Source organism: Pungitius pungitius, chromosome 13 (assembly GCF_949316345.1).
Source record: "Pungitius pungitius chromosome 13, fPunPun2.1, whole genome shotgun sequence".
Classification (NCBI taxonomy): domain Eukaryota; kingdom Metazoa; phylum Chordata; class Actinopteri; order Perciformes; family Gasterosteidae; genus Pungitius; species Pungitius pungitius.
Genome location: NC_084912.1, coordinates 12,128,924 through 12,145,710, shown reverse-complemented (window position 1 = coordinate 12,145,710; position 16,787 = coordinate 12,128,924). Strand labels below are relative to the sequence as shown.

Sequence of the window (16,787 nt, the reverse complement as noted above, 5' to 3'; positions counted from 1 at the left end):
CCCTAGCTCCGCTAGTCCATGTCGATGCGTCCTTGGGCAAGACACTTAACCCCAAAAGAAATGGATATGAATTGTTACTTAGAGTACTGATGGCACATTGCATGGTAGCAACTGCCAGCAGTGTGTGAATGGGTGAATGATGACATTGAGTATTAAGGTGCTATATAAGTACAAGTTCATTTCACATTAAACATAACAGCAGAGAAGCTCAAAATCAGCTTTTTGGTGCTGTTGTTGGGCTCTCAATCAGCCTGACTCAAAACCTTTCGAGGCAGTGCCATGGTGAATTGAGTGAGACGCAGAGAGCCATTGATGTCCCGAGAAGTACAAGCCGCTCGGCCTTTAATGTCCTTGCAGGCTTTCAAAGTTGGTCTTAACCGCTGCCCATCTAGAAATAATCGTCAGAACTTGCAGCTATATAACAGCACTTCCCTTCATCTGTGCCATTGTCAGAATAGAACCCATAATGTCAATAGTACCTGACCTTTTAGCCAAAGTGTCTGAACAACAGTCTCCTTGAATGCTAGTCTATAACTCGTACTCCGGCCAGCATCCCCAGAGAGGAGAGGGAGAGAGAGAAGAGCCAAACCTCGGGTCTCTGTCTGTGCTCTGAATCGGCCCTTCTTGACTGATTGGTGTGTTTACTAAAGATGTGCCGGGTCTCTCCGCCGGCCAGCTTTTGCCCGTTTGTTTGCCCCTTTCTCATTGACTCAATCCCCAGTTGTGATGCAAAAAGCCAAGTGCAGGCCGTGCACACGTTCCTTTGCCTTGCATGAAGAAGCACATGCATGGCTTTCTCTGATGTGTTAACAGTCCGGCTCTATGACTAGTGTCTGTTTGAAATTGCATTGACTTGCATTACAGACTTAACACTGCATTGAGAATAGTGGTAAATCATAACTTGTGAGTTCATATTATTCATATAAAAGGAGATATTCATGTTAATGCTAGGTGATAAGTCACTGCGATTTGAATATTATTCGGTCTGCTTAATTCAGTCTGGTCTCTTCCAGAGGTTGTCTGCTCTGCGGTGTAAATTCAGTCTTGTGCAGAATGTGTTTGTCTTTTTGCCGAAAAAATCTCATGCAAGAGATACCATGACTCATTATGAAGTTTGTCATCCGCTCAGCTACTGCCTACAGCTGATATAAATCCTACACTATCTCCTCCTGCAGGTACTTGTTGTTATCGTGAACTATTTCAGGTGCAACACGGAAATGATTTTTTCTCTTGTTTTGAAAGCAAGTAAGTTCCTCTTCACCACCTAGCCTGCGTTTTAGTTCTCCACAACAAAGCCCGATTTAGGCATTAGGTCATATTGCCACAGCGGTGAAGGAATTCTGATGGTAATGTATATCATGCATTGTATATAGATTTTCTTTCAATGCCAAATGCCAAATTAAAATTTGGACGACTAATTGTAAGTCGCTTTGGATAAAAGCATCTGCTTAATGACATGTAATGTAATGTACCCATTAAACATATACTGAGCAAAAGATATGCTCCTTTTGGCCATAATGTGGCTTCTGGTTACAACACACTGACCAAAATGTACATGAGGATTTTATAATTATATAAATTAGTGTAAAACAAAATGTATAGCCGGTAATCTGCATTTTCTCTTTTCCTTTCTTCCATCCCTTTTGCGTGTGTGTGTTATTCTGTCAGCCTTGATATGAGAAATAATCAGATTTTAATAATACCTTAATCTCTCCTTTAATGGAATTAGCAATTACACCATAAATGGATTTAATATATCCTGTCCCCGTTTAAGACGTGAAAATGGATCGTAACCTGCTCAAGAAGCAGTAAGGAAATCATCAGATAAGCTCCAAAATAAGGAACGTAGCGCCATATTCGTCTAACATCCATCACCGCTGCTCCTGCGCTTAGACGACATAAACGCTGACCTGAGAGATTTAACGTCAGAATTGATAACTAATATTCTGGGAGGTGACAGTGCGGTGTATATAGAAAGTCCACATATCATCCCTGGAAGGTCAATGGCTTCCATCATAGCCTCAATAACTGATATGTGGCTCTTCTGGGTTTGTGAAGTGGGCAACTACTATATGATGGGCCTCTTTCGTTAAAGTGGGTGATGTTAGAATGCAGCAATAACTCATGTGTGATCCCAAATACGTAACATTTTGAGACATGTATTTCATTATTTGAGCTTTTCTCTAGATTCATAGCGTTCTGTTCTTCCCCCCCTTGCATTTGTGGCGGATGTAAAATGAATGGGCAGTAAACCAAGCTGTGAACTAGCGGCCATCTGAATGCTGCCACTGTGGAGGCCATTACGGCGTTCCATATGAGTTGTTAAACCTCCCCAGAGCTAGGTGGGTGCTGCATGGGTGCGTGACTTCCCACCGGATGGCTCAGATAGGTCCCTTGGGTGAAGTGGTTGGATGGTAGAGTGATCAGGCAGCTCCCTTGTTATTAGACTTGTCACAAAAGGTGTGAATGACGGAAGACCCCATTGCCCCATTACACGGCGGCTTTTACAGTCATCACCTGGTGGACGTTACATTATAGTACCCTCACTAAAGAATGTTTGTTCCTTTCACACGCAGGGCTGCCCTGACCACAAATGCAATTTCTATATTTGATTTCACAACAAAATAATAATTTGGATTAACAAGATCTTTGCCGCTTTTGAAGTAGCCGGTAAGTATGTTAAAGTCGGTCTTCCCCTGAGAAAAATTATCTACTTAATTAAAAGGACCAGCAGGAAAGGCCCGGAATCATGACGGTATAATTATAAAAGACCCATTTCTGTTAATCCTTGGCTCTGCAGCAAGCCTCACATGGTGGAGCCGGGCCACGGCCACTAGTTAAGCACTGAGACCACACAGAGCTTTTATACGTTGAGACAGTGGGAGGACGGCGGCCCTTTAACTGAGGATGTGGGGAGCTGAGAGAGAGCCCAAAGGTCTTCCACAGGCTTCCAACCCAGCTTGGGCAGAAAAGCCCAGCAAGAGCACTTGAGTCAAGAGGCAAATCCTGGGAATGTTAATAAGTCAAGTCTATGAATAGTGTGCCATGTGTTGATGCCTTGGCCGACACGTAAGGGGCCGCACTGCTGCAGTTGTGGTTGTTTTAGATCTTTTAAGCAAATTCTCGAACTCGTTAGGATTCATCAGATCTGGTTCATCGTCCCAATCAGACATTTTACTGGATATATTCACCAAACAATTAATCACGGAGGGAGATTAGTGCTGAGCCCCGCGTTTGAGCGGAGGTGGGCTCTGTTTCGTGCCGGTTCGTCTCTGTGCCGGGGGCCTTTGATTTGTGTCTCACAGCTGGGCCGGGGGAAGACGTTTCAGAGGGCAGCTGCGTACGCTTAATCTCCCATGGGCTGACACAGGCTCAATTAGTAGATAGGAGACTATGGGATTCTGCAGGAAAGTTGTCAGGGCCCCTTCAGATAAATCACTGGAGAGGATTCCATGCGGGCTATCGCAGGCTTTGGCCCCTGAGGCCTGGTGCACTTAGTTTGCTTACTTTGAGTTACAGGGGGGGTAATGATTTTTGAGCAGCGCCGGCGCACGTCTTTTCAAATTTGATAACTTCGAATTAAAACATTTTGACCAGTATGCTCCTTAAGTCAACATATTGACCTGTATAAATCATATAATCCACTGACCCTAAAATATATTTTTGTGAGGAAAATAAGACAAATGATCATGCCGTGCCCACCAGCAGTTTCCACAGGTTTTATTAAATTTCCCCTTAACTTTAATCATCTTGTTTACCGTTTCACCATGATGGAAAAGGGATAATGATCTTGGAGAACTCTCTAGTAATCTCTTTTCAAAGAAAAGAAACGCACTAACCTATCATTGTATTGATTTTGAGGCTTAATCGTTATTCTTTCAGCCTTCTTCCGTTTTCACAAAGACATCACAGTGATGTTTTTGATGAAAAACTCTTGCATGCATAATTTAACTTCAAGTGTCTTCTTCCTTCCCCCTTGGGCTGCACAGATAAAACTTATTTAGTGAAGCAACATAAAACCGCAAAGTACATGTAAAAGGACCTGCATAAACCCAGTAGTCAGCAGTGTAAAGTGTATCTTGGATACTCTACTGATTAACTGCCACTGAATATTTAGTAATTTTTAACATTTGCTGTCAGTTAATGTTAAGATATGTGGTCTGCAGCACTACGGGAGAGAAAGCCCTTCTATTTTTCCTAATATATACATTATAGCACAATGTACGTCTGTGTCTTTCTTCGGTCTTAAAATGTTTATATCGCCGAGTTGTTTAAGTTGATACCAAATTGCACTCCTCTCCCAGTAAGATAGCTGTGGCATTTGCTCTTATCGCAGACTGCTGTATCAGCCAGACTTTGCTTAGTCTTGTTACAGTAAACTCATCAATTTAGAAATCCAATAATGACAACCAACTGACCTATTATCAAGAGGCGCAGCAGCAGTCTTTCTTGAAAGAGCAGCAGCAAGAAGTGAAATAGTGCAATAAGAGGAATGGATGCAAACAGTAAATAAAAACACTCTGAAGCAGTAACTGAAGGGGACTCACCATACGTTGGCTACTACACACTTTTCTAACATGCGCAGTTCAGCGAACGCCTAATAAATATTAATCCCATCTCTCAGCATCATCAGCTGTGCTAAATCGTATAATAAATAGTAATCCCTAAGTACAATTTATGTCCTGTCTTTTCAGTTTCACTTTCAGCACTTTACCCTGTGTGCATGTTTTCCATTTCAACATTGTGCCGGATCTCCAAATGGTGGACAGTGCGTACAGTGCAACTTGTTACACTCCTGTTTATGATTAGGCAGTGGGTTGTTGGTGGACGTTAGTGAGGAGGTTATGAGTAGAGTATAAGCTTGGATATTAACGCTGTCGGCTACTCTGAGCTGTAGAGCCAACAAGTCAAGACCAGAAAACGGTGTAACAAGAAAAAAGCTCCCTGGTTTTACGGTTGTCAAAATGTTTCTTGCTCAGAGTTTAACAGTAATGGAAATGTCTCTGGAAAAAAAAAATGTCTCTGGACGTCAGTTCATGACACAAGCCTTGATGTTCCCAGGCCTTTAACGTCACACTGTCATAGTCCTTGATTTGCTGCAAGAATTCCAACATCCATACTTTGCAGGTAAAGAAATCAAGAAATAAAACTCTCTAATGACCTTTAATTCTGTAGTTCTTTGTGGTTTTGACTTGCTTTGTGTGCTACTTTGCAAAAGTTAGTGCATTGTACAAGGCTGTAGGCTTTGCTGAAGAAGCGCCTTGCACCAGCACACCCAAAGAACCATGTATAATAGCAACATCTGTTCATGCATTTTAATCCAAAGCAGTGGCCTTTCATTGAATGGCTCCATCTTTCTTCATTTCTGCAATTACAGACTTGCCACAGAGTTTGGCCTGAAGATTTGAGCGTCTGAAGCTGCAGCCGTGCATGCTCCCCCTCCTCGCCAGCCTTAAAGCTTGCTATTTAGATTGCTCAATAATTGCATACATTTATCTGGTCTTGTCTTCTCTTGTTGCTTCTTAGGGCGTGTATGCATGGAACAAAGTGGTTGTGTTTAAACTCAAGCCAGTTTGTTCTTACAAACAGTATCTTTTACCATCATGCAGCCGGCTCTCTCAGGCAACTCAAAGATGAACTTTGTGCAGGGAAGTAATTTGTGATGAAATTGGCCAGGTTCGCTCTGGGGGTTGTGTTTTCTCGGCATGTTTTCTCAACATTACTGTGTCCCTTATTAGCCCGAGCTCCTCAAAGAGGGCAATTTCTTCAGGAGGCGACATTTAATTATGTCCCGATGAAAGTGTGTGTGTGTGTGTGTGCGCGTGCGTGTGCATGCGTGTTCTATTGATTCCAAATATAACTGGCCGTTAGGCTCACTGAAAAAAGCATTGTTTCTGACTAATACAGCTTCATTACCATACAGTATATTGCTAATCCACACTCCAAACATGAAAGTCTCTGTGACTCACTAGTGATGGATGTGGAAGGTTTACACTAATGTTAAGTCAAAACATCAATCATTTAAATCTGGTTGTGACTCTTGATGTAGTCCAACCGGGGAGCCATCACTGGTCAGCAGCAGGATCCTACTTTCATAATTGGTAAAATCGTCGCTCCTCGCCCACTGAGAGAGGCGGCCCGCTTGTTGATAGGAGATGCTTCCTGGTGGAGTTACGTGTTCACTACCTCTTACAAGAGATGTGCGGCTCTTTTGAACCCCCGCTCTGGGGGCTCTTTGATGTCAGACTCCCTTGCAGGGAGGAATGAACCACATGTCATGTTGTTTTTGTTAATAATGTTTCAAGCTGTACAGAAATGCTTTGATTCCTTCCATGGAACCAATGGAAATAGGTGACGGGTTTCAATTACTGAAGCAATTCAAATCGTTGGCAATTATGACATGAAAGACATGAACGAGAAATGTTTCTTTTTTAATATACATTGCGGTGTGAAGCTGCATTTACATGAGCTTAAATGACTAAGTTGAACTCAAATGTGCCCACACACTCCTGAAGGAACACACACACTTGAGATTGGTTTTGCTGGGAAAGAGCGATCTAAGAGTCTCTCAAACCTTGCTGTCCACTGCCACTTCCCTCTCTCTCTCTCTCTCTCTCTCTCTTTCCTGTGGCAGTGAGAGTAAAACTTGGGGTGCCAAAGGTAATCTAACCTGTGTGACGAGGCGATAATGGCAACATTGACAGAGTGCCTGCTCGCTATAAGAGACCGACTGAGGAGTCAAAGGTGAAAAAATAGTGTGATATTGTAGCAAAGAGAGGGAGCTGTAAGAGGAGGTTTGTCTATGTGTGTGTGTGTGAGATTTTTCTTTTTTTTAAGGCCACCACACACACACACACACACATAAATGAAGGACTTTTTTGAGAGCCCTAACCATGTTCTTTGGGTGCGACACCATTCTACGAACGTCTGTGTCGGGACGATGCCGACTGTGTTTCCATGAGACGGGTGTTATCTTGACAGACGTTGCTTACGGGGGTTTACCTTGCTGATACGCCGGCGCCCTTTTGACTGCACATGAGCTAACTCCATCAGGTAGTAAGCCAGGCAGTTCACCAAAACAACGATACACACGTACCTTGTGGAGCGGAGAAATACAAATCATAATAGCCACGGCATGCAATTGAATGAAGAGGCCTTGAAACCACGCCGGGCTACATGTCACCCCCAATTTGGAAAAGTCTGCCTCAACACTCCGATGTCCGATTGTGTCAAATATCTGCAGTACAGGAGGCTCCAGTGCAGTAAAAGCAGTCCCCACGCGAAGAATGCAGAGGGTGAGCTTCAGGTTGTTCAGACAGGGAACGCTGCAACAACAAGACAGAGCAGTTAAAACAACATGTTTAAACGCGAGGGCCGGGGCCGGCACCATTGTCCAAGGGAGTTAAACACGGTTGGGGTTCGGCACCGAGTTGTCCACAGCTGTCAGACTCCAGGTTTCCGACAACAGTGTCACATGAGCTGGGGTAACTTAACCTGGCATTCCTTTACGGTCCTGGGAACAGAAGCATGACGAGTGTTTGCTCCCGCATGTCTCACTTCAGCCCCGGAGCCTCAAATCCAACTCTAGCTTTTAACGGCACTTTTAAGGAGAATGCATACCAGGGGAGGCCGGCCCGGAGAGGCAGAGCAGCAACTGCTTCTCCTCTTATTTTTAGAGGCAAGTGAAAGAAGAACGAGTAATTGGTGAAAATGGACCATTACCAGTGCTCTGTACCATTCATTAAATGGTTTACTCTGTTCCTGTTTTTGTGGGAAAACTCTTCTTATCTTTGAGATTTAAAAGCTTATACAGCAGCACCATGCACGGAGGAGAGGCCATGGACGGAAAGGAGGGAACGTAACTCGGTTATTAGAGCACTTTAAAACTTTATAGGTCTAATGATTTTAAAAAGCTATTTATTTGTTAACTTACCTAATGTGTATATATAGATTCCTGTATTTTACCACTTTGTAAAATGTTGCTCCTTGGGGCAGCCTCGGGCCTTGCCGTCTTTGGACCCGACCCTTAAATGGAAGAGCAAAAGAAGAGAAATATCTTAACACAATGGAATTATGTTAAGGGTCGGATTTACTCCTGTCCTCCAGAGTGTCTTCAAGTTACCAGACTCCACTGATGATTACGGCCATTAATAAAGTACACTAACAAATAACATGACTTCACTAAAGCTGTCTACAGTCTGCTTAAAGCGAGCTGGCTTGGTGTCAACGTGGTCAACAGATTTACAGGTTAATGTTGTGGAATGTTTAGCACATCTCACATTGTAATTGTTTAATTGCATGTATCTTGGGTTTGTCTGACTAACCCAAATCACTAGTGCTAGTGTAAGCAGGAGGTGGCAAGGTGAATGTTGTCTGAAGTTGTCTCTGTGCGGCAGCAATAGTCCTGGTTAATACATGAATGTCATATTTTTAAAGACAACAAAGGAACAATAGAAAAAGATGACGTCCTGAAATAAAAAAGCATGAATGGTTCTCTCTATACACAATCTAATAAAGCTAACTGTCTCAGCTGTTTGGATCTGTTCAGTGAACAAAAGTGATTTAGATGCTATTGAGCAACTCAAGATGAAGTGGCTCGCTCGAGGGCACCGAAGCAGAGATCTCCTCTTCAGTGCTTAAGATCAGGATTGTTGTGTCATTTATGCTTGTTCCTGCTTACACCGCAGTGGGAATTGTGAGCCATGCAAGCCTCGGGTATGTTATGTCACTTTGGAGGGTAAAATCTGTGACTGTCTGCCTGGCATTCTATTATCCCAAATCCCCTGTTTACCGGGCGTATAATAGGTAAAATAGAGGTTATTATTAACTTGGTTACAGTACAGAGCGAGATCTTGCTCCTGTTGCATTCAAAATTGCTGTGATTAGGACACATAATCCACCGTCACAGGAGACTTACCACAACGACTGGAACACTTTCCACCTGACATTTAGTGCAGCCAAACCTATGATTGGCACTTGATTAGCAACTAATCCGTGCCATTATCTCCTTCTGAGAAATTAGTTGAGAAGAGAATGGTGTCGTAAATCACAGAGGTGGCAGTGTGACAGGGCTTTCAAGTGCTGGGAGGACCTAGGAAATATATTGTTACCATGGATACTACAAAAAAATTGTCGAGAGCGGTTCCTTTTAATGCGGAAACTGCAGCTCCCGGTGTGCGAGAGCGTTGATAAAAGTTTTAGCTCCTATGGTCCTGTGCACAAGAATGTGAGATCTCAGTGGATCAGCATGTAATGACCACATCTATTCCCCTCTGTTGGATCATGGACATACATTCACTTCTCTATATCCAGCCAGGTAGAACCCCCACCCCCCCCCCCCCCCCCTCCCCTCCCCCCCTCCCTCCTGCTCAGCCCGTCCTGCCTCCTCTGGCTCCAGTCCTGAACCTAACCCTCGGAGGAGTGGAAAATAATTAGGAGAGAAAATTGCAGCTGACACTATTTCTGAAAAGCAGGGTATTGTAATGGGAGCAGAGCAGGTATTCATTGTGTCTGAGGGAGCGATTGAAAGCCTTTTGGTTTTTCGAGCCGCCTGACGGAAGCCCCGGGAGAGTAAGCAGAGCTTTGCCGAGTTCCTTAATGCATGTGGGAACGGAGCCTTGAGAGGACGAGGCAGAGGTGTCTCCAACAATGGCGGGAGCCAAGGTTACAGCTGAGTAACTAATTCAAACTGCTCTGGACTGACACACACTCTGACATGCACACACTCTCGTCTCCTTTGTCTCCCTCAATATGGCCTCTCCCTCTGTCTCTTGCTCCCATTATGAGTTCAGAGGGATGCCGTCCGGCCGCCGCAAAAAGTTATCTTCATTAGCTGCGCGGACTGGGTGGAGGGGGCTGCTCGGGGAAGCTTTTCTCTGAACGAGGCAATCGGAGAAGATGAATACAAGTTTTGTCCCACATAGGCCCTCCCCGGAGCAGTGGCAGGCTGCAGAGCGAGAGAGAGGGAGATAGATGAGGTATTAAGTGTTGTATTTTTCATCGGCGGCCGAGGAAGCCCAGGAGTGGGGTGGACGGAAGCAGATGCTGCCGTCTGAATATTAAGCCCGTTAAATGAAACGCCCTTAACAGCAGTTAAAAAATATAGCACTGGGCACCACTGGTGCTGCGTCACACAGCTGAGCACATTATGGCTCCTGCTTGTCATGTGACTCAGACTAAAAGCTGTGAGATCGGAGAGGTTGCGTTGATCACCTTTCCATGATGTGAAGCGCGTGCATCACCTCCCCTCAGCATGGGAGCACATTTTTTTTTTAGCATTTGGACACAATTATTGCGCCCAAGTAGAACGTAGAAGGAACGAGGACATTGTGGTTTTCTATTGAACAATTCAGGACTATTGAATATGAACATGACACAAGAATGATAACGAGTGGAATTCTCCTCTCGCAGCAAAATTCCAGTTGAATAAGGTTTACCCGATAATTTAATTTGCAGATAACCAGAATTAGCTGACCATGTGAAAAATTCACAACTGTCTGTCTTTGAGGCAGGAGGGTGAGCTGACTTGTCCTCCTTTCAGGTGAATGAAAAGGCCAGTCTCACCTAATGAGAATCTGAGGCATGCTTTTGTAATGTTGCAGGCTTCAACAATGTCGAAATCTTCATGAGATAATGAAATTCCACTTAAATGTGGAAAAGAATGATGGCCAGCTTGCATGTGGGTCATATCTTCCCTTATGGTGAGGTTTGGATGCCTGGAAAAAGGACACTTCACAATCAGGTTTCGATTGCCTTTAAACCCAGTGTGCTATTGAATTTTTAAATTACAAAGCACATTATGAAACCTCACTCTGTCTCTATGCCCTCAAGCCCGTGACTGCATCTTCCTCAAACACGCACATTACCCACCATGCATCTGTGGCACTCCACCTAAGCAGGTAAATCAAATCTATAGCAGCAGCATCCAAGGCTCTGGCAGTCAGCCGGGTGAATTCAGCATCTTGTTCTCTCCTTACTGGCACTGGGAGCAGCTTCTCGGACTCGTCGGGATGCTACAAGCACAGTGACGCACTCAGCGGTGTCTGAAAAAGCGTTCCATGGTCACTGTTGCTTATGCAACCATCAGCAGGAGGAAGCTGAAAGTATTATCTACAATCTTACCCTTCAGCTGCTGAGATGAAACACAGAAGCAGGCCTGCTTTCGCTGGCCGTGTTCCCAAGGTGCTCATAGGTAAGAGTTCAGCCGTGCCTGGTTGTGATCAGAGGAGGCTTCTGGGGAGAATGGACTCCTGAGGGAACACTGAAAACTGGAGGAGGGCATTATTACATTTTCATAACTTGGCTGGCCTCACACGGGCATGAAAGAATCCCGGTTCCCAGCTGCTGTCTCCTGGCTGATTTCAGGTTGTACCGAGGTGTTTTCACAGAACACGGATTACTTTGCACTATGATATAAATCAATGCAAACAAATATTCCTGGTATTTGTGCCTTGTGCACAGCGTCGATTTCTATCTATTTTCCTTTTTTTGTGCACCTGAATGATTGCCTGAGGAGAATGTGCAAGCTCATGTTTTTTACACTTGGACCATACAAAGAAAATGAGAGTGGAACAGACATTGATATCACCGTGCTGCCGGATGGTCGGAGCGGAGGTTATTTTTTTGTTTACCGTAGCTATTTCTTCCATTGAAAGGAGCGGCTGGCTTCAAATGTTTAAAGGTTCTACAACTCATAGAACACACAATAGCCCTCAAGCTTTTCATTACCATCACATTGTAAAGGCAAAACCGTTTTCAGAGACGAAGACTAAAAAGACAAAAAGGGATAGCAAAAAAAGGAAGTATTAATGAAGTTTTAACGATTTTAATTAAAACACTTGAACCACATTAGAACTCTGTGAGGGATCATACAACTTTAATGACGGAGGCCTGGCGACATGTTGATCAATTCAACATAGAGTATCACTTAATGTAAAGCTTGTCAGCAGGAACGGAGACATTAGAAACAGACTGGTGATGCACATCAGGTGAATGCTTTTAGCTAGAACTTTTCTCATGTCGTCCCTACGCCAAAGACACGAGGCAACGTTGTGTTTAACGGCAGGAGTGTGTCTGTTGATGTAAATGAGAAGCATGCTGTCCTAGAGCTTTCAGCTCAGCCATTTAGCGTTGTTAGGAAGCAATTATGATGCAAATAAGTGTGGCTGATGATCACGGACAATCTTGTTTGCACAGTGAATGTTACAAAGATGCCAAGCCTACAGCCAGCCGTACATCTGCTCCGTGTTGTGTTAAGTAGTTTTCACTGTTCATTGATACCTCCTCATATCCACATCATTGTCACACTCATGTTACTTTTTTGAAAAGCCATCAGGATTCGTCTCTGTCAGCTGCCTGTCCCTCAGTCCATTATAGATGATTGATAGAGCTGGAAAAATCTTCCGCCCAGCTGTTGTCGTTGACTCATCCCTGAGAGATTGAAAGGAGCTCAGAAAGAGGCCGTTCCTCTTCAAAAGACCTTTTGTCTGTGTTGACGGTGTGAAGCAAAGCACATTTTTGCAGATAGTGTAGATCCAAATTTGATCCTTTTATCCTCTTCTCGTTTTTTTTTCTTCTTCTTCCCGGATGCTGTATGTGAATAATTTGTACTTTAGAGATGAAGATAGAAGAAAAAAGGGACTGTAATCCCTATCTGAAATAAAAATTCAGATCTGTTCCTCAGTACTTTTTTCATCATCAGTTCAGTTAATGTGAACAGTGGTTATCCTGCAGGCGATCTTAACCCTCAACCATTTAAGCGTTGATGGATAAAGCCAGAGACGTGTTCCCTCCATTGGCCAAATCTTTACGATGAGACATCCAAGAAAAAGGCACATCTGTTCTGCCAGCCGCTGCTGTAGCTCCTCCTGGCTCTGTTCTCCTGTAGCGCCTTGTGAGCATTTCTACACCACAACTTGAGGAGAATTTTATGATGTTTCAGTGTGATTGATAACATGCTCTTGGAGGGTTGTCAGGCTTTCAGAGACGGATAATGTGGATTTCTATCTATCTGCCGCCTTGTGTAAGACGTGCCGTCAATCAAGTGCATCACGGCCTTAACCCGGTAAAATTAAAACCTCGGGGGGGCGGGGGACACGGGGTCTCTCCGTGGAACCGGGACACGCGCATCAAAGGAGAGCGCGACAGAATCGGAACACAGAGAGCGACGTGGTAACGGAGGACAGGACGGATATGAGACCACTGTCCCCCGGGCAGAACAATACAGTTAATGATCCGACGGCATATCGGTGTTGACAGTGGAGAAGGATTACAGGAAGAACAGTGTCATTTTCACTGTGTGTGGAGGCGTTATTAGATCCGAGCTCGGCTAATTTAATTCCTGAGCTTGTCAATATTTACCAGCAGCAGGGGCCGCTCACCACAGCCGACCCAGCATCCCTTCAGAGAGGAGAGACAGAGGCGACGCCATCGTTTGAGAAAACACACACTGAGGGTCATGAACATTGAGCGCTACCGACATTCTCCGTCTAGTTTCCTGCCAACGCTCGTTTGTTTTGACATGATGAGGCTCACAAACTGTAAATTAGCCCGGTTAGCCGGAGATCTGTTGTGTCGGACCCACCTGCTTTTGTTCCTCCTTGTAGGCCTAACCTCTCCTTGTGTGTCTGTTTTGTGTTTCAGTGGACGGCTGCATACACAAAGCGGCGGGGTCCTGTCTGTATGATGAGTGCCATTCACTAAATGGCTGTGAAACCGGCAAGGCCAAGATCACCTGCGGCTATGATCTCCCTGCAAAATGTGAGTACCTGTTGATTAATATGTTGTTTATTTGTTTTGTTGTGTGCTCCAATGCCTCGAAGCAGTATTTTCTAATCAAAGCGGCTGCCTTACAGGGCTACGTCACCTGGCAGTGGGTGAACATTAAGATTTAGTGGGGAACGTTACAGCATTAATCGATATTTTTTTTTTTTAATAAAACAGCCTAATTTATTCCAACCCAAGGCAGTCTAACCAGCTGGTGGACTCCTCTGGCATTTCACTGAAGCAGAAAATCACTGTTTTTTCCTTGCTGTTTGATTTTGCAACAGGTTTTGGGATTCTTGTGTTCACACAATTTCAACGAGGTCATACTTTCTACCAAGAAGAGCGAAATGACCTGCTCCCACACGCACACACGCACACACGCACACATGCAAGCACAAGCACACCTGCAGATAATGACTGCGGTCATTAGTGTCCACTTCAAAACGGTGGATTGGGATGCTTTTAATGTCCAAAATAAAAGCAGTTGAATCATAATTGACTAGTTTTAATTCGTATTAAATGGTGGGGCTTGTTATTTGGAGGATAATTAATATGATTGGTGCTCATGTATGGCTGAATCGGAGTGTCCTCTACACAAACAAAGACAAAGTGCTTTTTGTGCTATTCCCACTAAACTATTTGTTTCCTAATTTTATTGATTTTTCATCCCTGGTTTATTCCGTTAAGGGATCACACAACTCTTGTACCGCCATGCCATAAATGATCAGAGGAGCAACCGCACTTTTTGTTTCTCCCTCTCATTTATCTAACGTTGTAAGCAAGTGAACATTTGTGTTGCATTTTGTATGTGCCTCTCGTGATTCAAACACTTTTATAAGGAACACTTCTGAGCCAATTTCTTTTGATAGTCGTCAGTATAACGTGTGTCACGACTTTAAAAGTTCGCGACAAGCTTCTTCTGTGGCCAACTTGAAATGGAAAACACGATAGAATGGAATAAATGTCACTGGGTGTAATTCGGTCGAGACGAACGTCCCAGCGGCCCTAACCTAACCCCCGAAGGATTTCCATGAGACAGCCAAGAGAAGACATCGAGGCCCAGATGAAATTAGACTGTGTTAATACGGTATGTCGTAAAGATGTCAAACAAATGGAGCAGATAAACTGTGAGTCAGTCTTGTGGGTTCAAGCATCTGCAGGGTGCACCATGACAATTTAATAACCTGTGATGTCACCTGGGAGCAATCACACTGCCACTGCGTACTGTTAGCGTAATTATCTGTGGGCCAAACACCTTCCCTGTGCTGGTAAATCGGCATCGATTGTGTTCTTCTTCACCGGGAACAGTCAGCTGGATTTTGAGCCTGACGTTATTTCATATTGGAGCTATCTTTACACCCGGCCCGCATTATCTTCTTATCTTGCAACTTTGATCACTGTCATCACCGGCGTTGTCTCTCGCTCGTCTGCTCTTGGAAACTGACAACCGCTCGACTTTTTTTTTTTTTTTTTTTTTGTGAGCGCTCAGTTCTGACAAGACATGGAAGTCATCAGTTTGGATTTTGTTCTTTTTCCATTGAATTAGGTTTCTTATTTGTTCCACCTACACACACATTATAACACTCCCGTGACAGCAAACAACTTATTTGGTTTATGAATTCTCAAATAATTGTCTGTCCACCCCCTCAACACAAAACAAACATGTCAAAACATGATTTTCACATTATTGAATTCCCCTGCACAAAAAGGATAAATGCTTGCGTTGACATAGTAAACGTGGAGTAGTTTGAATGAAAAGTAATTTCATGTTAACTAGCAGCTGCTGTGGCTAAAGTTAAATACATAAAATTGTAAACATTGAATTATTGTAACATTTGTATAATCTAATGATTCATTTCACCCTCTTAAGATAACTCGGACTAGATTGATCCTCATGATAATCGACAGAGGTGTCTATTGAAGCGCAGGAACATAATGTAATTCATAAGGTGTTTAAAAGCTACTCCGTCTGCTCAGAAACTGAAATGGACAAATCGACTCGATTGAGAACTGCACTGCAGTTGTTGGTGGAGTTGGGTTTCACTTGTCATTGTCCTGTCTTCAAAATATGAACAGAATATTATTATTATAATTCTTAGCCTGTTTGCACCTCCAAACAATGATTTTTATGTAGTCAAAAAGAGGCACTGAAGTGACAAATAGCACAAGTAGTTCTAAGTAAATGTTATCTCTTAATTTCACACACTGGGATTTTATTCAGAGTCAAAATGTTATCAGTAAATGTTTACATTTTTAACAAGATTATTACTAAGATGCTATGTATTTTACATGCATCTACAAAATGTGACGAAAGCATGCCTTCCTGTACACATGTGTACTTCCACTCCCACGGCAGGCAAAATGACTTCCTTTGACACAGATCTGCAGATGGTGGCACGTCTCCTCCTCAAAGAGTGAGGAGAACACAGGCAGATGGACCACTTACCGTGTACTTCTTGGCAACGCCAGGTATTTCCAACTCGGGCATTCTCATCCAAGATTTGCCTGAATAATTAGTGTGCTTTTCACAATTTTCAATAAACACAAGAGGATTGTATTGCTCTCCTCTGAAATTGAGTCCATTGCATGCAATTGGAAATAAGGAAATCTCAGCCCTGAGTAATGTGGAGCAATCACTTTGCTTTTTATTATAATTGTAGGGATTTGTGCTTGGCTTTGTGCTGAACACCCAGCAGTCATATCAGGACCATAATATCAGGACTGCCAACAATGCTTGGAACTAAGTGATCCATTTTGTGACTGTAGCCATTTCTGTTGATCCCACAGCATTTATGGAGTCTTAAGTGTTATTTGAATATATCACCCATGGTGTATTATATTTCATTTAACGAAGGATTATGCTCGGCAATTTTCTTATTTTATGTGAGAAATTGACAAATTGCAGTTTATAGATAATACTCAAATAACTTTTAAAGCAATAAAATGCTTCCTCAGTTTCTGGGAAACCACTTATTGCTCGCAGGAAACGGAGCATTTGATCTGAAATCAGAGTTGTCCTTGTT

At 43.4% G+C, this 16,787-nt stretch overlaps 1 protein-coding gene across 3 annotated transcripts in view; it reads left to right on the top strand.

Moving 5' to 3' along the window:
- The window catches only part of macrod2 (mono-ADP ribosylhydrolase 2), a 343,095-nt gene that overhangs the window by 125,799 nt on the left and 200,509 nt on the right, over positions 1-16,787 (top strand). For all 3 annotated transcript variants that reach the window (XM_037466486.2, XM_037466487.2, XM_062566512.1), the window contains one exon: positions 13,642-13,758. In XM_037466486.2, the coding sequence (XP_037322383.2) occupies positions 13,642-13,758 (117 nt within the window). The remainder of the gene's footprint in view (positions 1-13,641; positions 13,759-16,787) is intronic.